The following is a 20,707-nucleotide window of genomic DNA, read 5'->3' on the forward strand; positions in this document are numbered from 1 at the left end:
CGTCCTTACCTTCCTGTCTAGCATTGTATCTTCCTGCAACTCATTAAGATATTCAGGTAGTAGGTCGTCAACAGAAGGTAATTGACTTTGCTCTTCAGGGTCCTCAATCATTGAAGGTTCAAACAACCTCAAGCAATCTGCGTTCACGACTGAGTAGATGTGCATGTAAGTTGGCAGATCAAGGTGAAAAGCATTTTCACCAATATTCTCAAGTATCCTGAAGGGTCCATACCTGATAGGTTTTAGATTTTTACCTTCACCTTGCATCCTGTCCTTACTAATATACAGCCAGACTTGGTCTCCAACTTGAAAACTATGCTCCATCTGATGCTTATCATGCCTAGCCTTGTACTTGGCCTGGCCCTTTTCCAGTTGTTCTTGTACTTCCTGGTGGATCTCCTGGATCTGTTCAATGAACCTAGTTGCCTTGTCCACATCACTGTGTCTATCAACCATGGTATCTTTACCAAAGACAAAATCCAAAGGAGACCTCGGTACGAAACCAAATCAAGTCTCAAAAGGAGATCTCTGTGTAGAGGAGTGTTTGGCTCTATTGTAAGCATGTTGCACATAACACAAGTGTTCATCCCAAAGCTTAGGGTGTTTGCTACAATATCCTCTTAGTAACTGGATCACCGTCCTGTTAACTACTTCTGTCTGGCCATCTGTTTGTGGATGAAAAGTTGTGCTTTTCTTTAACTTGGTGCCAATTAGTTCCCACAGACTTGAGCAAAACTTACCCACAAATCAGGTGTCTCAATCAGATACAATAGAAGTGGGTAATCCAAAATGAACCCATACATGTTCAAAGAATAATTTTGCAGTTTGTTTAGCTGTAATTTGTTTACTACAGGGTATCAAAATACACATTTTGCTAAATCTATCCACAACAACATACAGATAATCATGACCTTTCCTAGATTTGGGCAGTCCTCCAACAAAATCCATGGAAATTCTTTCCCAAGGGTGAGATGGAACTAGCAATGGAGTGTACAAGCCTAGTTTCCTATTGTTGGGCTTGCTTTTAGCACACATAGCACATCCCTTCACATATCTAGAAATTGTTTCATTCATTTTCGGCCAATAGCAGAACCTTTGCAGCTGTGCAACTGTTTTACTTACCCCAAAGTGACCTGATATCAGAGAACTGTGTGCTTCCCTAATTATCTTTACTCTCTTAGTTTGTGGAATGCAGACTTTCCCACAATGATATAAGAGTCGGTCGTTCACATGATAGTCCATTTCTTCTACTCTTTTGCCTTGACTCAAAGTCGCATATACATCTTGAAAGTCCATGACCTGAGCATAGTGTTCTATGTAGCTTTCATGCAACACATAATTATAACAATGTAAACTTTGAAACGGGAACTGATACTGTTACCCGTTTCGTAGAGATAGCAAAAAAGTGACCTGATTTTGAAAATGGGTGATGCAGAACACACATGTTTTTTTTAGAGCATTGTTTTTGGCACTTTAATTTTTTTTATGTACATTACGTTTTAGAATGGTAGTAATTTTCATGCTGATTTAAAAAAGCGGGTATTCTACATCAGACTCTTTTTTTAAAAGACCTCTTTTTTGGCTTTAAATTTTCTAATGTATGAAATGTAAATAATTATTTTGTAAATTTGATCATTTTTGAAGTGGTCGTCTTCTTCATATTTTCTTGTTTTTATTTTAATTTAATTTTTTTTGTAGTGAGGTTTTTATTGTTTTGCAATTTTAAATTAGAAAATCGATATTTTGAATTTTCGATATTCTACATATTTATACATCCTTAATTAATTTTTCAATCCACATGAAATAATTGTTTCTAAAAAACAATATTGTTTAACAATGGACATAAAAATAACCCTTTTTAAAATAAATATAATAAAAAACTACACGTTTTGATAATTTTTTGTTAGAATTGACATGTCAAATCACAATTTTTATACGAAAATTTTAACTAAAAATGGTTAAATAATAGTTTTTTTTTTGAATTTCATGTCAAAAAAATATTAATAATCACTTTTTTTTCAAAAAATAATGATTAACTTAAAAATCAATGCGAAAATCACATATTACAAATATTGAACGCATAACAACTTTAATTGAGTGTTTATTCTTCTCATAAAATGTCAAAGTCAAAACATTGCAAAGCTTGATTTCCAATCATAACTTAAATTTAATCAACAATGTCACATAATCCAAACTCTTCGTTCTCTAGAGTTTCATCATTGTTTTCTTCCACAATATTTTCTGCTTCCTTTTGCTCATTTTCCTCTTCTAATGGATCTTTGAATCAGGCGTGAGTGGAGGGGTGCGTGGGAAGGGGAGGGTAGGCTTGCTGGCGGGCCGCCAAGGTGGTGCCTACATGGGTCGCGCCACCCCGGCAGCCTGCCCGCCCACCCAGCTGGTGGCTGGGAGATTCTGGGAATCACCCAGCTACCATCTGGGTGGGCAGGCGGGCCGTCGGGGTGGCGCCAGCACCCAACCACCAGCCAGGCGGGAGTACGGGCCACCTGGGTGGCGCCAGCCCTGGCCACGCCACCTCGGCGGCCTGCCCGCCCACCTGGCTGGTGGCTGGGCAATTCTCAGAATCACCTAGCCAGCAACCAGGCAGGCGGGACACTGGGGTGGCGCTAGCCTGGGTTGCGCCACCCCAACGGCCCGCCCACCTGCCCAGCTGGTGGCTGGGCGATTCTGGGAATTGCCCAGCGACCAGCTGGGTGGGCGTGTGGGCCGTCGGGGTGGCGCCAGCCCTGGTCAGGCTGCTGTGGTGGCACCAACCTTGGCCACGCCACCTCGGCGGCCCACCCGCCCGCCCAACCACTAGTCGGGGGGCGAGCGAGCCATCGGGGTGGCGCCAGCCCTGGCTGCGCCACCCCGGAGGCTCACCTGCTCGCCCGGCTGGTGGCTGGGCAATTCCCAGAATCGCCCAGCCACCAACCAGGCGGGCGGGCGGGCCGCCGGGGTGGTGCGGCAGAGGCCAGTGCCACCCTAATGGCCTGCCCGCCCACTTGGTTGGTGGCTGGGCAATTTCGGGAATCGCCCAGCCACCAGCAGAGCAGGCGGGCCCGCCTGGCTAGTGGCTGGGCAATTCCCGGAATCGCCCAGCCACCAGTCGGGCGGGTGGGCAGGTAGGCTGCCGGGGTGGCGCTGGCCTAGCTGTGCCACCCCAACGGCCTGCCAACCCACCCGGCTGGTGGCTGGGCAATTCTGGAAATCACCTAGCCACCAGCCGGGTGGGCACCCAGCGGCACGCCCGCTCGGGAAGTTAGTTGTGCCACCCCAACGGCTCGCCCGCCCACCCGACTGGTGGCCTGGCTGGTGGCTAGGTGATTCCGGGAATCGCATAACCACCAGCTGGGCGAGTTGTGCCACCCCGGCGGCCTACCCGCCTGCCCAACTTATGGTTGGGTGATTCTTGGAATCACCCAGTTGCGCCCGAGGTGGCAACCAGACGGGCGGGCCACCGGAGTGGCGCCAGCCCTGGTTGCGCCACCCCGAAAGTCCGCCCGCCTGCGCGACTAGTGGCTAGGCGATTCCAGGAATCGCCCAGCCACAAGTTGGGCAAGCGGGCAGGCCGCCGGGGTGGCGCGGCATAGGTCGGTGCCACCCGAGTAGCCAGAATCGCCTAGCCACCAACGCTGGGCGATTCCAGCCGCTGCCCCAACGGCCTGCCCGACCGCCCAGCTGGTGGCTAGGCAATTCTGGGAATCGCCCAGCCACCAGCCAGGCGGGTGGGTAGGCCGCCGGTGTGGCACTGCCAAGGCTGGCACCACCCCAGCAGCTCGCCCATCCACCCAGCTGGTGGCTGGGTGATTCTGGGAATCACCTAGCCACTAGCCGGGCGGGCGGGAGGGTCGCCGTGTTGGCGCTAGACCAGGCCGCACCACCCCGGCGGCCCGCCCACCCGCCTGCCCGCTCGCCACTAGCCACCAGCTGAGCGGGTGTGCACGCTGTCAGGGTGGTGCCAGCCCAGGCCGCCCACCTGGATGGCGGCACCCCGACGGCCCACCTACGCCCCCAACTTGTGGCTGGGCGATTCCGAAAAATGCCCAGCCACCACCCGGGCGGGCGAGCGGGTGGCCAGGGTGGCGGTAGCCCAGGCCGCGCCACCCCGGCTGCCCATCCGCCCACCCGGCTAGTGGCTGGGCGATTCCGAGAATCACCCAGCCACCGGCCGGGCAGGCGCGCGGGCCGACGAGGTGGCGCGGCATAGGCCAGTGCCACCCCGGCGACCGGAATCGCCCATCCACCAGTCGGGCAGGCGGGCGGGCCATCGGGGTGCGGCAGCCTGGGCTGGCACCGCCCCGGCGGCCCGCCCGACTGGTGGCTGGGCGATTCCGGGAATCACCCAGCCACCAGTCGGGTCGGCGGGCGGGCCGCCAGGGTGGCGCGGCCAGGGCTGGTGCCACCCCGGTGGCCCGCCCGCCTACCCGACTGGCGGTTGGATGATTCCCAGAATTGCCCAGCCACCAGCCGGGTGGGCGGGCAGGCCGTTGGGGTTGCGCGCCCCAGGCGTGGGCGCGGGCGAGTGAGGGGGCGGGTCAGGGGTTGGGGTGGGCGTGGGTGTTGGCGAGGGCAGGTGAGGGGCTGGGGCGGGTGAGGTGGCGGAGCAGGCGAGGGCGGGTGAGGGGGCGGGGCAAGTGCATGCGAGGGCGGGTGAGGGGGCGGGTCAGGGGTTGGGGTGGGCGTGGGTGTTGGCGAGGGCGGGTGAGGTGCTGGGGCGGGTGAGGGCGGGTGAGGTGGCGGGGCAGGCAAGGGCAGGTGAGGGGGCGGGGCAAGTGCGTGTGAGGGCGGGTGAGGGGGTGGGGCTAGCATGGGCATGGGCAAGGGCAGGTGAGGGGCCAAGGGGGCGGGCGAGGGCGGGTGAGGTGGCGAGCGAGGGCGGGTGAGGGGTGAGCGAGGGCGAGGGCGGGCGAGGGGGTGGGTGGAGGTGTGAGGGGGTGGGCGAGAAGGGGGAGGGTCCATGTGAAAGAGGGGGGGAGCTTGGGTGTGTGTGAGGGGGGGAGGGCGAGGGCGAGTGAGGGTGTTGGTGGGTGTGTGAGGGGGTGGGCGAGAGGGTAGGGTGCATGTGAGTGGGGGGGAAGGATGGCTGTGGGGGGGGGCATGTGTGAGGTGGGGTGGGTGCGTGTGAGGGGGGCTAGGCGAGAGACGGGGGGAGGGTGCATGTGGGGGGGAGGCGTGGGTGGGTGTAAGGGTGGGGGGGAGGTTGAGTGAGATGGGGGGGGGGGGAGGCTGGGCGAGAGCGGGGGCGGGGAGTGGGTGAGAGGGTGGGTGGTGCGTGTGAGGGTGGAGGTGCGTGTGGGTGTGCGGGAGGTGGGTGGCTGGGGGCGGTTGCGTTTGAGGGGTTTGCGTGTGAGGAGGAGGTGAGTGTGAGAGGGGACAGTGCATGTGAGGGGGGGAGGTGGGTGTGAGGGGGGAGAGAGCCGGATGAGGGTGTGGGGGTGGGGCGGGTGGGCCAGTGGCGTCCCCTCCCCTCCCCCCCACCCCCCGCCTGCCGTGGGGGTTGGGTGATTCTGAGAACCACCCAAGCCTGCTCAACCACCAGGAAAACATGTTGAATTTATACTTAGGAAAGAAAAATGATATTCTACCAAAAACATTAATGTGTTTTTTCCTCATAAACAACTTTGTTTGGCACATAAAAATTTGTTTTTACTAGCATTTTTAAAAAGTTTGAAAATTGTCCCTAAAAAAAAATCATTGTTCCAGTATCATGACTTTTGTTTTGAAGCTATATTTTGCACGAAAATTTTATAGTAAATTTCGTAGTCACTACCATTTTTAAAACATGTTAAAAATTGACCCTTAAAAAATAAAATCATCGTTCCAGTATACACACTTTTCGTTTTTAGCACTGTTTTTGATGGTTTTTCGGGGTTTTTTGGCCAGAGTTCTCATTTCAAAGTTTACATTGTTTTATGCTTAAGTATGGTAGATGCATTTATAATGGGTCTCGATAACATATCTACAACCTTGTTATGTATGCCCTTTTTATATCTGTTCACTAAATGAAACTGTTGTAGAAAACCCATCCATCTATAATGTCTTGATTGTTGCAACTTAGTTTTGGAGTGTAGATATTGAAGTGGATGATGATCAGTGTGTATTATTTTTTCTTTGCCCATTAAGTAATGTTTCCACTTTCTCACACTCTGAACTAATGCATACAATTCTTTATCATATGTAGGATAGTTAACTACTGCAGGATTAAAAGTCTCAGAATGATAAATATGGGTTTACCATGATGTGTCAACATTGCTCCCATGGCATGGTCACTGGCATCATTTTGGATCTCAAATGGTCTCTGTAGGTCTGGCAGTGCTAGTATAGGTGCTATACTAATCTTTTCTTTCAAGGTGTCGAAGGCTTTCTGCTGTTTGCCTCCCCACTGGAACACCTTGTTCAATCTTGTCAAAGCATGTAAGGGAGCTACAATTGAGGAAAAATATGAAATGAACTTCCTCCAATATTGTGTTGCTCCTAAGAAGCTTCTCACTTCTGTATCAGACTAGGGTTTAGGCCAATTTACAATGACTACCACTTTAGAGGGATCTATTTTCAATTTACCTCCCCCTACTATGTGACCCAAATAATTTAGAGAGGTTTTTCCAAATTCACATTTGGAGAGTTTAACATAAATTTTTTCTCTTCTCAAAACATCTAATGTCTACTTAACATGCTTTAAATGTTATTCCCATGTTTTACTAAAAATCAGAATGTCATCCAGATACACAATAACAAAATCATCAAGAAAAGGTCTGAGTACATCATTCATTAATCTCATGAAAGTAGCAGGAGCATTAGTTAGGCCAAAAGGCATAACCAACCATTCATAAAATCCCTACTTTGTTTTGAAAGCAGTCTTCCATGCATCTTTCTCTGCAACTCTGACCTGATGGTATCCACTGTGCAAATCTAGCTTGGTGAAATAAACAGCTTCCTTCAATTGATCTAAAAGATCATTTATGCGAGGAAGGGGATAACGATTTTTTATTGTTATATTATTTAGTGCTCGGTAGTCAATGCACATTCTCCATGAGCCATCTTTCTTTCTCACCAAAACGATTGGTGACCCACACGGTGATGTGCTAGGCCTGATCAATGCTTTCTCGAGCAACTCCTGCACCTGCTTCTTGATTTCAACATTCTCTAAAACAGACAACCTTTTATACCTGTGGCTGCAATGATTGTTTCATCTCCTGAATCTGACCCCAAATCTTTCTGAATAGCTACAACAGTCTTCTTCTTCTTTCCCTCGGACTTCTTAGGTCTTAGCTATGGATTCAGAATCCAACAGTGCTCATCATCATGCCCCTCCTTTTGACAGTGAGTGCATGAAGCTTTTCCTTTTTGTGCAGTGTTAGCCTTCCTTGCTTTCCACTTCTACTTCCTTTTCTCCTTGCTCTTGCTTATAGTGGGTTGGGATGGTCCCCCAACTTCTGGATTTCCATTCTTTCTTCTAGCTTCTAGATGAGTAGGTTGTACAGATACCTCATCTATACTAGTGAGATTAAAAATGAGGATGATATGCCTCATGTAGCTGTGTAGACCACCAATGTACTTCAAAAGAGTCTCTGGTGAGTCTAATGAGATACCCAACATCAAGGCTCTCTTTCTGAACTCTTGAGTATACCCTTGTACACTTTTCCCTTTCAACTGTTGAAGAGTTTGCCAACTCATCATGGCTTGTTGCATGTAGGCCAATGGATAGAATTGCTTTTTGATTGCAGCAACAAATTCACTCCAGACAGAGATGGTCTTACCATGCTTCTTCATATCAGCTTGGGTTCTGCCTTCCCACCAAACTAAGGTAGTGCCTCCTAGGCATAGGCTTGCCAGCTGAATCTTACTCTTTTCTGAGTCTATATTTTGTACTCTGCAATACACATCAATTTGTCTAATCCAATTGTCCAACTTTTCAGCATTTAGCTCTCCATCATATATAGGCAAATCAAATTTAACATCTAACTTAATCAAAGATGCTTTCTTATTATGCACAGGGCTATTAGGAGGTGTGAGAAAGCTTTCCTCTTTCCCCTTTCCTTTGGAGTGGTCATGGGAATGAGACTCATCTTCTTCTTTATCCTATTTAGAACCTGATGAATTTTCATCACTATGCTTTCTAAAGTCTCTATACATTTCCTCTACCATAGACTTTATAGCTAGGAAACTTTCTATGAATTGAGGGTCTAGCCCTATAGAACCTTCTTCTGACATTGTCTTCCGAGAATAGACTCTCCCAATTTCAGGATTAGTTTCCACCAAATCTCCTTCTCCTCACTTGAGCTTTGATCTAGTGAGCATTCACAGCTAAACCAACACAAGCTTGTCTAACCTTACAGCCTAGGGCTCTGATACCACTTGATCTGATAATCACCCTATGAGTGACCTCAGTTGAAGATTTATTAAACAAAAAGGTATTACAGACTCATGTGCTGGTGTGTGTGTTCTGTGTTACTGAAACAACGGATCGATCAAATTGCCAATACACAGAAAATAAGTGAAAAGACAGTAGAGAAATACAGTAAGCAACACAAAGACACAAACAATTTTTAATAAGGAGTTCGCCCTATTCTCCAGGGCTACGTCTCCGGTCTAGCTTTAGTGGTGGCCTTGTTTTATTGTGTCTTTAAGCAGAGAATTAAAAATACAGGGATTCAATGCGAGTTCTCCTGAAGCAGGTTTGCTTGGCAGGGTGGTTCTTGGATTCCCCAAGCCACTCAGAGTACACAAACTCTTGTTCTTCCTACCAGCTCTGTGACCCTTGGTATACAGTGGAAAGAGCCAACTTTTTTGCTCAATCTAGACAGATTCCTCTATGGGAAGGCTTGAATCTTCAAGCTCTCTGGTGCTCGATGCTCCCTGTGGTCAGCTCGGACCTCTATCTCCTTTGCTTGGCTTTACTGCTTTCTGTGTTCCTGTCTCTCTTAGTTGCTTGGACTCCTCTAAATTTGGGTTTCCAATTAACTCTTCTCTTCTCTCCGTCTCTCCCTTTCTATCTCCGTTCCGACTGTCTCTATTCATGGCTTTAGTCATTCGATCCCTATGCCTATTTGGTTCCTCTCCCGCCTGCATCGATTCACCTTCTGCAACTGCGCTTGGAGTTCCCTATTGGGCGTTAGCATGAATGTTCCGGAAGTGGCCACATGTCTCCATCTAACTGGTACCAGCATGCTTCGTCAATTCGTTTCTTCCATTACACCGGGTATGCATTCTTTCTCCACCGTGGTGGTCAAACGGACTCTAAATCCTTTTAGAACGTGGCTTAATTCCCCTGTCGATTCCGCTTCCTCCATCGGGCGCAATCTCAGCCGTCCGAGCTAGGCTCCTCCAGATCCAACGTCATACGCATGTCGAGAATGGTTGACTTGCTCGACTGATAGCGTGTGATCACGGTGGTTTTTCTCTCACCTCCGCTGCCACGCGTCAATCGCTAAGTGGGATCTCTCTTCTCTCTTCCAAAACCCCTTACAGTTCAAGGGCGCCCCGATCAATACCACCGATTTTCTAGAGCGCGGGTCCCGCCTTTGTCCTTTAGCACTTTTTGTTTCTCCGCTCACGGTTCTCTGGCTCCCAACGTGACCGAGTGCTTAAGGCTCTTCCATTTTGGCCCTATTTGCTCAGCGATGCGCTAATCGCGCATCAAAATCACCTTTGTTTCCCAATTTGAGGCTCCCAGGGGCTAATTTGACCTCCTGCGCAGCCTCCATGGGCCTGGGTCAGTGCACTTTGACCGAGGTCCTCGTCGTTCTACGTTGGCAGACATTGCCATTGGTTCAAGGTGTTTTTGATCACTGTTTTGGAATTTTCAAGGATTTGTTCAACTCGATACAGTCAAGGTTCTTGACAATCTCTTGTGGATCCAATTCGGATCAGGAAGATATATATATGCAACAGCCACAAGGATATGAGTTGAAAGGGAAGGATAAACTAGTGTGCAGGTTGAAGAAGAGCTTGTATGGGTTAAAATAGGCTCCAAGGCAGTGGTATCTAGAATTTGACAAGTTTATGTCTAAACAAGGTTATACTAGATGTCACTCTGATCATTGTGTTTATCCGAAAAAGTGAAATGATGGTAGCTATATTATATTGTTATTGTATGTAGATGACATGCTTGTTGCAGGGTCTAACATGCAGGAAATAAATGTGCTCAAAAGAAAATTGGCAAATTCATTTGTAGTGAAGGATTTGGGAGCTGCAAAAAAAATACTTGGTATGAGAATAACTAGAGACAGGAAAAATCGCAAATTAACATTGTCTCAGAATGAGTACAAACAAAAAGTGTTGAAAAGATTTAATATGCACAATGCAAAACCAGTTAGTACACCTTTTGCTAGCAATTTCAAACTTAGTAAGGAAATGTGCCCAAAGACCCACGAAGACATGGATTATATGTCTAAAGTTCCATATGCATCAGCAGTTGGAAGCTTAATGTATGCAATGGTTTAGACAAGGCTTGATATTGCACATGCAATGGGAGTTGTAAGCAGGTACATGAACAATCCAGGAAAGGAACATTGGATGGCAGTGAAATGGATTCTCAAATATTTGAAACGTACCACAATTCAAGCACTATGCTTTGGTGCTTCAAACATTTCTCTACAGGGATATGTTGATGCAGATATGGCAGGTGATAGAGATAACCGGAGGAGCACTACAGGATATGTATTTGCTGTAGGTGGAACAACTGTCAGTTGGGTTTCAAAAATCCAAAGTGTTTTTGCACTTTCAACAACAGAAGAAGAGTATGTTGCTGCTACAGAGGCTAGTAAAGAAATGATTTGGTTACAAAGGTTTACGCGTGAATTGGGTAAGAAGCATGATATGGGCACATTATACAGTGATAGCAAAAGTGCAATTCATCTTGCAAAGAACTCAGCATTTCATTCTAGGATTAAACACATACAACTCAAGTACCATTTCATACAATCAGTGTTGGAAGATGGAGAGTTGAAGCTAGAAAAGATACACACTAGCCAAAATCCTGCAGATATGCTAACAAAAGTTGTAACCAGGGAGAAACTGAGAATATGCTCAGTTTCAATTAGTCTTCAAGGATGATGATGAAGATGAGAAACAGCCAGGTCCAAAGAGGAGTCATTGTCTAGCAAATGAACCAGCAGTGGAGTTGCTACAATCATTCTCCAAGTGGGAGATTTTTGGGTGGGGATCATGATTATTTAGATGTCTTTGTTTCAGCCGGATGTATACCCCAAGAAGTTTGTACACCCCTCCACACAAACGGGTGCGGGGGGGACTTTTCCCCCCCGCAGGGATTCGGGGGGGCTGATCCCTCTCGGCTGGGCGGTCGAGGTGCCAACGGTCCCCCGGCAGGGGTTTCGGGGGCAGTGCCCCCAAAGCTAAAAACAGATGTAAAATTTCCTTGTAAAAGTATAGTAATTTCTAGTCAATCTGGGTCATTCATTAGGCCGATGATCTAACGGTAGAACTTATGTTTAGTTTAGGGCTTTTTGCCCTAGAAGGCAACCCCTCTCTTTGTATGAGGGCATTGTATTGAGGCTATGTAATAGATGTGTATTTTCTGAGCGAGAAACAGAGAGGTGAGACTGTGAGAGAAAACAGAGGATATTACAACGGATCTACTGTAGGTTGTGTCTCTTCATTTTGTTGGATGATAGAAAGGAAGGACTGGCTATTCAGGGTGGATGTAGCCCAAACTGGGTGAACCACGTATATCTGTGTCTCTCGTTTTATGAGTTTTCTATGTTTATATTTATGCAATATTCTATGTGTTCCATTGCTCTGTAATATATAATTTTCTAACAAGAGTGGGGTTGTTTTCAGTACACTATGATGCCATTTGGACTAAAGAATGCGCCTGAGATATTTTCCCCAATAGTCATAGTAGTGTTCAAGGAGTTCATTCATAAGTTTCTGGAAGTGTACTTTGATGACTAGACAGTGTTTGCATTAGTGAAGCAACATGTAGCGAGTCTGCACCTGATGTTGGATACATGTCAGAGATACTAGATAACACTGAACTTAAAAAAATTCATATTCTATGTACCTTTCGGGATCTTGTTGGGTCATGTTGTGTGCAAAGAAGGATTCATGGTTTACCCTGCAAATGTAAACTTGGAGGCCCCTAGGAATGTCAAGCAACTGTGCGCAACACTGGGACATACGAGATACTATAGAAAATTTACCAAAGCTTATGCTCAAATTACTGCGCCCATGGATAAACTGCTAAAGAAGGACGTGAAATTCTGTTGGGACGAAGAATGTCAACGCAAGATGTGTTGAAAGAAAATATGGTCACTGTGCTAATATTAGAATTCCCCGACTGGGAAAAGGAGTTTCATGTACATGTGGATGCTTCTTGCATTACACTAGGTGCAGTATTAACACAGGCCGATGAAGGAGAACTGGACCATCCTATTGCCTTCGCAAGTAGGAAGTTATCGAAGGCTAAATGAAACTATTCAAAAAATGAGTGCGGAGGGCTAGCCATGGTCTATGCACTGCAAAAATTCATGCACTATCTATTAGGAGGGCATTTCAAGATGTATACAAATCATTCTGCCTTGAAATACCTCATCAACAAGCTTATTTTGGGCTGGAAGATATGTAGATGGTTTCTATTATTTCTGGAGTATGAATTTGAAGTAATTTTGAAGCCAGGGATGTTAAATGTGGGACTTGACCATCTGTCATGGATTGAAACAGGAGAGGAACCTAGTAACCTGGACGAAGGGTTGCGAGATACGTAGCTCTTTGCTATGCAGGTAGAGGATTACCATTTTGTAGACATTATTCACTTCTTGACTACGGGGACGGCACCAGAATGATATAAAAGTCAAAAAAATAAAGAATTAGTAGTACGCATGACCAATTTTTCAGTTATTGCGAGACATTTGTATAAAGTGGGTGTAGATGAAATATTGTGATGATATGTGCTGAACTTTGAGCGGGAAAACATTCTTAATGAACCTCATGGGGGAGCTATGGGAAGCCATTATGTAGGAAAAGTAACTGTACAAAAAAAAATTCACACAGGTCTATGGTGGGAAACATTGCAGAAGGATTCCAAGGCATACTGTAAGGCGTGCGATGCATGTCAAAGAACTGGAAAACCATCACGAAGGGATGAGTTACCACTACATCCTTAGGTGTTCTTGCAAGTATTTGACAAGTGGGCAATTGATTTTGTTAGGCTAATTTATCCCCATGGAAAGAAAACAGGTGCACGCTATATTATCACTGCGACAAAATATCTAACTAGATGGGTGGAAGCACAGTCGGTTAAGGATGGTACAGGGCTACGGTAGCAAAATTATTGTTTGAGTATATCTTAACCAAATTTGGATGCCCGAAAGTGTTTATGAGTGACAAGGGTACAAACTTTCTGAATGAAATGATTAGCGCGTTGACTGACGAATTCCAGGTCTACCATTAGAAGAGTACACCATATCACTGACAAACAAACAGAATTGTTGAAGCCTAACAAGCTAATGAATATATGCAACACGTAGCGGAATGACTACGATGTACGTATACCTCTAGTGCTATGGGCTTACAGGAATACTTGTAAGACATTGATAGGAAAAACGTCATTCAGATTGGTCTATTGGGTTGAAGCCATAATGTCGATGGAATACATTGTGTCTAGTTTGCACATAGTAGGTTTGACAGACATGGTGGCTCATGAGGCCTTGGAGGAACAACTCGCGTAACTGATGAAGCTCTAAGAAGATCAATTTTTGGTAGGATTCCATCAAAAAGTATAGAAGGAACATAGAAAAGCATACCATGATCGCCATATCAAGCTTCGCACATTGAAGGTAAACGATCTTATCCTATTATATGATAGTAAATTTACTAAATTTCTGGGTAAATTCCAGATGCATTGGTTAGGGCTATATATTGTTAAATAAATTATAGCTGGCGAAGCTAAATGGGGAACCCTTCCAGAGAAGAGTGAATGTGATCCAGGTGGATGTTGGTGGCCACCCACCTATCCCACTTGGACCCCCATAACTATCTCTTTTAGTTTTTCAGTTTCTGTAATTGTAGCACAATTTACTATTTTTAGCATCTTTTCGGGTCTTGAAATTCCAGAGCCGTTTTGAGGCTATAAACAATGTTTTTTGGGAAAACTGGGAGCAACATGGGTCCATGCATCGATGTTTCTCTTCCCAAAGTTGTAGTGCTTGGATAGATCTTTCTAACGAGCTATTGTATGGGTCAAACGAAGATCACGTGCCAAAGTTACGACCCCAGGAAGTTGATGTACCAACTTAGCTAAAACGGGGCCCACAATTTGGCGTTTCATCTTCTAGGGTTAGGTTTTGGGATGTCAAGGGTTTTCCATTCTTTCTCAACAATAAATAGGCCTTCAATCCTCATTGTAACATAGTTAAGAGGCATGTAGCCTCCACATCTCTTCTCAGAGATAAGCTACCATCGCCCTAGCTGGTTTATTTCCATTTCTGTTTGTAAGCATATTTCAGTATTTTACAATAACGAAATGAAGAATTTTTTCCACTGCATCTCTATTTTTATGGTTATATCTGTAATTTGTTGCGTTCCTTCTTAAATCAAGATTAGTGGTATCAGAACGGTCTGCTTTTTCTCTGTTTTTCTTTGCATGTCCCCAACGAGGTCAGGATATAAGGAGTTAGGGCCTAAACTAGTCAAAGCTTTGCAAGACCAATCTCGCAAATCCCGACGGCCTCCCATGGTGGATGAAAAGAAAGATGAGGGGGCAGGAGATCCTATCAAAATCTTGCTCAAAGAATCCCTCGAGCGACAAAGGAACGCGATGATGGACAACTTTGCCCATGTCCTTTAGTGGCTACCTAGGGGCGACGCATCGGCTTCCAATAGCTACTCTAGAAACACCACACTGTTTAAGGTACAAGTTAATTTTGAAATCCCCATCTTTGAGGGTCAAATAGACACATATGTCGTAGATAAATGGTTAAATCTACTAGAAGGGTATTTTTCTGTTCATGATTTTTCCAATCAGGAAAAGATTATTTTCCCTCTTCTCAAAGTAGCCCCCCATGTCAAGGGCTGGTGGGAAACCTATCGCGAGCAGAAGGATGAAAGTACAGGCTCACTATTTTCAGCCGCATCCACTTGGAATTCATTCCGATATGCCATCAAGGAGTAGTACTACCCTGTCAAAAGCTATGAGGAAAAATACATAAAGTGGACCACGCTATGGCAGGGAAGGGACCAAGATGTACCGGATGAACATTTTTCATACCCTTCGCACATAGTTGGGTATCAAATATTTTGAGCTACATTTGGTACTCAAATATCGCGGTTGCCTACACAAGTACATCCAGGAAGAGATGGAGTTCCTGAATAACGATATGCCGTTAAAATCAAGCAGAAGATGAAACAAAAGAAGTGAGACTTTGGATCTACAAATCTGAAGACCAAAGGACAAAGCCAAGGCGGGATGACCCAAGACAACCCGTCGAAGCTGCAAGAAAATAAAAACACCATGAATTCAAAGAAGGACATGGGAAAGTGGTGTGAGTTCCATAAGATCCCCACTCATAACACAAGTGAGTTTCAGACCAAGCATTCACTGGTGGCCGAGTTGAAGGCTTCCGAATAAGATGCATGTTCCGACCTTGAGTTAGAACCCGACAAGGGGAATGGCAAAGGGAAGAAAATCATTGACACGGAGCCCAGTGCCACTGTTGCCACCACCAAGGTCCAGAATAATGAGCCAGAAGATCTAGAGGAGGGGGAGCGTATTTTCCACTCATATATGTTGGTGAAGGGTTCACCGTTGCAATTCATTGTTGATAGTGGCAGCCAAAAGAACTTCATTTCAGTAGAGGTCATGAAGAATTTGGGCCTACTGACTACACCACACCCGTAGTGATACAATATCGGGTGGCTTCACCAAGGACGAGATCTTCGAGTTCGCCAGCAGTGTCGCCTCCCCTACAACATCAAGCCTTTCATAGATGAGGTATTGTGGGATGTTACACCTCTAGATGTTTGTGATGTGTTAGCGCTCAAATCTGCCTCAGGCTAAAGAAGGCAAAACTCGAGGCAACATCAAACCAAGCTCAGCCTCGTAGCTAGCCCTACGAGGACAGGAGAGGGCTCTCTCCAGTCAATCTCGATAAAATGAGCAATAGGGTGCGAGATGATTTAAATTGGGAAATGTTTTAGGCTAGTAAAATGAATTTGAATGAGGGATATTTGATTTAATGACTAAGTTGTCGGGTTGCATAGGACAAGGACAGCATGAGTAGATATTTAACCAAAGGCACAGGATATTTCATAAGGAGAGATAAGCATGAGGTTTTAGCAATCGAGTTGAATTTAAATGGGGTGAAAAGACTATTTAAGAAAGCCGAAAAGGGCATTAATGTATGAATCCTTTCCAGGCAGAAGAAAACACATAAAGATTGAACACTTCCTCAAGGCAGAGCAATGACTGAATTCTACCTTTCTCACTTAAAAGTATTCAGCTAGAAACGATCATGAATGAACTGCAAAACATCACAGGATACATATGAAACAGAGAGAAAAACACATGCCAAAACTCATACCACAAGAATCTTATAAACCAAAGCTGCTCCAGTAAATTATTTCTCTGTCAAACTGTACAGCCAAACACTGGGTTATTCCTCCCTCATTTCCTAGAACTCAAAACCCTTCACAAATGATTTTTCATACAATAAATAAACTTCATCTGTGGGAAAACAAATCGATAAAAAATAGGGAGCTGGAACACCAATTGAAGAAGATAGGAAAAGAGCTGTCCATCTGTGCTGGCGATAGAACAACGTTACATTATTCCATTTGAAATCTCTGATGACCAGTTGGAAAGGCATACACTGTAACTGTAGACCCTTTGAATCATAACTAAAGTCCAAAAATAGGAAATCGAATCCTATTTCTCTGCTGGGGTAGATATTATTTGTTCTAAATTTGGCTTTTGGACTTTGACCTTTCACCTTCGCTTTCCATTTGAATGAAACCAATTTTTAATAAAACTGGTCTTTAAATAAGATTTCACCTGAACAATCCCAGCTGCAATTTACCAAGCTCAACACGTGTTTTCAGTTTGAAGACATTTACTTGTGTCACCACTGTTTGATTACCAGCGCATTCCGTTTTTTCCAGATATCAGATGTCTTACGAATGGTTCCATTTCCACTGCAAGGTATATCACATAACATGCGATCAAAAAGTAACTCTGTCATACTTTCTGCATTGGGGCCATTCATTCATCTCAAGTCTTCCACTACCGTTATCCTCTGAGAAAAGTATTTTCAAAGCTGTTCCAAGACCAAGGATCCGAAGTTTCCCCCACAGCCGACATTTTCCATATCCAACACAGTCCATCAAAGCACTGATATTTCTTCAATTCCATATTTTTGTATGTTTGGTGTGAGTTTCACTCTTACTACTCCAGCACAATAATCCACTTGGCAGCTTGCTTACCAGGTTCATCAACAGGAACCCATTTCCAAACTGAAGCTTTTTCATGACCATCATAAGCACTTTAATCATGCTTTCATTCTGGATAAAATATGTACACTGTATTGACACACGCTGCTTCCAATCTGAAAAAATCCATAAAGTAATATACTTCAACCACTGTCTCTGCCCAAAAAAGGGGAAAAATAGGCCAGGAAAAGGCGTCCCTCTGTTTTACATATTTGATGTACATTAATCAGCTGCTCGGTGATCTTCATGCCAAAAGGTAGATGCATGTTGTTAATCTGAGTCGCTTATAGTTCTCTCTCTGAACCACAGAGACAGGGCATCTGAGCCTGGATTATCATCTGATGGTGAAACCCCATGGGCTGGGAGAAATCAGGTCTGTAGTGCCTCTATTGCATCTTCCCAAGATTTCAACTCAGTTCTATGGGTTTCCAACAATCGTATTAGGGTCTCCACGATGTGTTTTTCATCCACACCAATACACACAATCCACAAAAGCAATTGAAGGAAACATGTGAAGCTATGTTTGGAAATTCGTACAAATTTGGCAACCAGAGCAGAAGGAAAATAGTCGTCAAAGAAAAATGGCGTCATTCTTCATTGTCTTCACCTTGGCACACAGCATCATGTAGTTTCTCTTTATCTGCAAGGAATGCAATGAATTGCAGTATTTGTATCTCCATTAAGGCAATGCGTGAGGACAAAATGGAAGCTTTGAATACCATAATTGATGCAGAGAATAATCATGAACTACGGCAGGCCCAAACCCTCCAAGTTTCTCTTCAACCGAACACCCACAAAACAGAGCAACCAATTTGAATCCCCACCCCTTACAACGGGGTTTTCCCCCTCAATCTCCGATGTCGCCTCTGGCAGCCTGCTCACCACTTTAAGAAGAAAACCCCCATCTGACATGGACAATATGGTGCATTAAAGTGTGAGTTTCAGCTTTCTTAAAAGACTTGGTCATCATCATCAAGGTCCTGAGAGCATTTAGACTCCGCCTCAGTCTGTTCTCGAAGCCGACGGATGACTCAAAATTGCAAGGAAGCTTCCATTTTTCCACAAGAAATGCCATTGTCAGACCTACAATCGAATGGCTGTCTAGATGGCAATGCATCAACCAAATTCCTGGATTGTTCGCTATGAATCTTATTGCTGCCCATCCGCCTGTAGGAACTGCAATGGTGTTTCGCATCTGAGGGTCAACGAGGTTGAAGTCAAGCGGATCAATTTCAGGATTATAATTACCGAATCCCTGCCCTATAACATAAAAATCGAACCCATGAATGTGGATCGGATGGCTCTCAATTGTAACAAGACCTGTAGCCTGAAGCACTACTTGCACAGTGCTATTGAATTTGAGAACCTTTACTCGGGTGCCCAACTGCGTTTCTAAGAGACTGGCTGGCAGATTTTGGGAAGTGTAATTGAATGGCAGTGGAGGATTATCTAGAAAATCTTTGGTGAAAACTCCACTGATGTTATGGAACAGAGCTTGCAGCATGGCAAAATTCTGTGGCAAAACGAATGAAAAATTGTTCATGCTTCCCACCAATCTTTGGCCATTGGGTCCTGCACAGGAATTGCTTGGGCAGCTATGGAGTCCTAATCCAATTGTAATGAGCATCTCCTCGTTGACTGTTTGAGGAACCGAGGCCTTCCGGCTCCTCAGCTTTGTGATAAATTTGAAAGCAGTTGGGGTATCGTTAAATGCAGGGAGAAGAGGCATGATAGGGAGGGAATTCGAATTGGAAGAAGTGGTATCTTCGTCATGGGACTTGTAATCCAGTGTTGCTGTCGTGGTGGAATTGTTGAATGGAATTCCTGGTGCGCTGTTGTAGACTCGAGCAGCCATGTAGTATTTTCCAGATGATTTTTTGGCCTTGGGGCTCTGTGCGACACATGCACTCCCAGTGCGCCGCGCTTGGTGAGTGCACTGCGCCAGTGCAAAAAATGCAGTGTGCAGGAGTGCCCAATGCGTTGTGCGGCCTATGTGCACCGCGCTCTAAGCCAATGCACCACGTAGACTCATAACACAGTCTTATTCTACAAAAATCACCAGTTTTTCCCTCTCCATGAAACTTTGACTTTCCTTGATTTCTTAGATGTAAATGAGATTGATAAACATAGACTCGCTACACCGCCTTTCTCTTGGTACAATTTCAGATCTAAGGCAAGCTATACCCTTTTTCAACACACTGTTGATTGTAATTATTTTCTCCTTCACGAAATCTCCTTGTTAAAATGGATACAATTTCACTTGTGGCCCACTTCAAGGTCAGGATGGTTAACCCCCCAGTACTTTTCAATGAATACCAGATCTTTGAGAAGACAAGGATGTATGGAGCAATTGAGATCATCATCTCCAACTCCACATTTGAACAGGTGAAATTTTTCATATGAACTATTTCATGTATTTTTGTGAAAAGTGTCTCTTGCAGGGGTGTTGGCCTTAACATCACGGTGTAGGTTCCTAAACCGGGAAGTTCATTCAAAATATCTCCTTTATAAATGTCAATAAAGTCTTCAGTCATGGATTTTAACAGCTGACGACATGCGCTTCTTTCTCTGCTTCTTCCAGTATTTATCCTTTTTAAAATTTGCTCCGCAAAATAGCGTCTGGCTATCTTCTCCTTCACCACTTCCTCAGAGACTTCACTCTAGTGATTCTTCATTTGCAATTTTTTCTTCAATATCAACTCGCAGCTAAAAGCGCGACGACATTTCTTTTGCTGAGGTAAAGAGCGATGTTTTCGCTGAAGTAGTCGGAAAGCTCACAGCAACTTCGTCCCTATTTCCACATTCAATAACACCTTTTCTCCTCAGCATGCCTCCATCCAATGAGATAGCCCCGTCTCTTATATAAGATATGGATTGATTCATGTGCTTTCTTGTTTTGTAGACTTGCAGATATGAGAACAGATTAAAAAATAATGTTCCTCTCAATTCAATCCCTGACGAAGTTGAAGGGTATAGATCCTCGTGATCCAACTTTATCATATTTACAGCATATCCCATATATCCTTCAGGGAGGATTCCATCTGATGATTTTGGATCCTCCATAATCAGTTTCTTTTGTGGATCACCAACATTGAATCCCCCCTCATAAGACCTTAAGTCCTCAAGGAAAATCACACGGAACCTTCCATTAATTTTTGCTTTTTGGGCACTTGCTAGCCATGCTACCACAACAATCATACAGTTCAAGTGCTTCAACCCCTCCATGAGACTTGCAGACAATTGCGAGCATATTTTCCTTTACCAC

The 20,707-nt window shown here is 45.1% G+C and overlaps 1 protein-coding gene and 1 pseudogene across 1 annotated transcript; both read right to left on the reverse strand.

Moving 5' to 3' along the window:
* Positions 1 to 18,328: 18,328 nt before the first annotated feature.
* On the reverse strand, positions 18,329 to 19,297 carry LOC149147934 (laccase-5 pseudogene; annotated as a pseudogene).
* Positions 19,298 to 20,148: 851 nt separating this feature from the next.
* On the reverse strand, positions 20,149 to 20,667 carry LOC149147935 (protein DEFECTIVE IN MERISTEM SILENCING 3-like). Its single transcript, XM_089442011.1, has one exon. It carries the CDS (start codon positions 20,665 to 20,667, stop codon positions 20,149 to 20,151), a length of 519 nt encoding a protein of 172 aa, XP_089298137.1.
* Between the last annotated feature and the right edge of the window lie 40 nt (positions 20,668 to 20,707).

This window comes from Pinus tabuliformis, chromosome 9 (assembly GCF_031772625.1).
Source record: "Pinus tabuliformis cultivar Carrire ecotype Pingquan chromosome 9, CPIR1, whole genome shotgun sequence".
NCBI lineage: Eukaryota > Viridiplantae > Streptophyta > Pinopsida > Pinales > Pinaceae > Pinus > Pinus tabuliformis.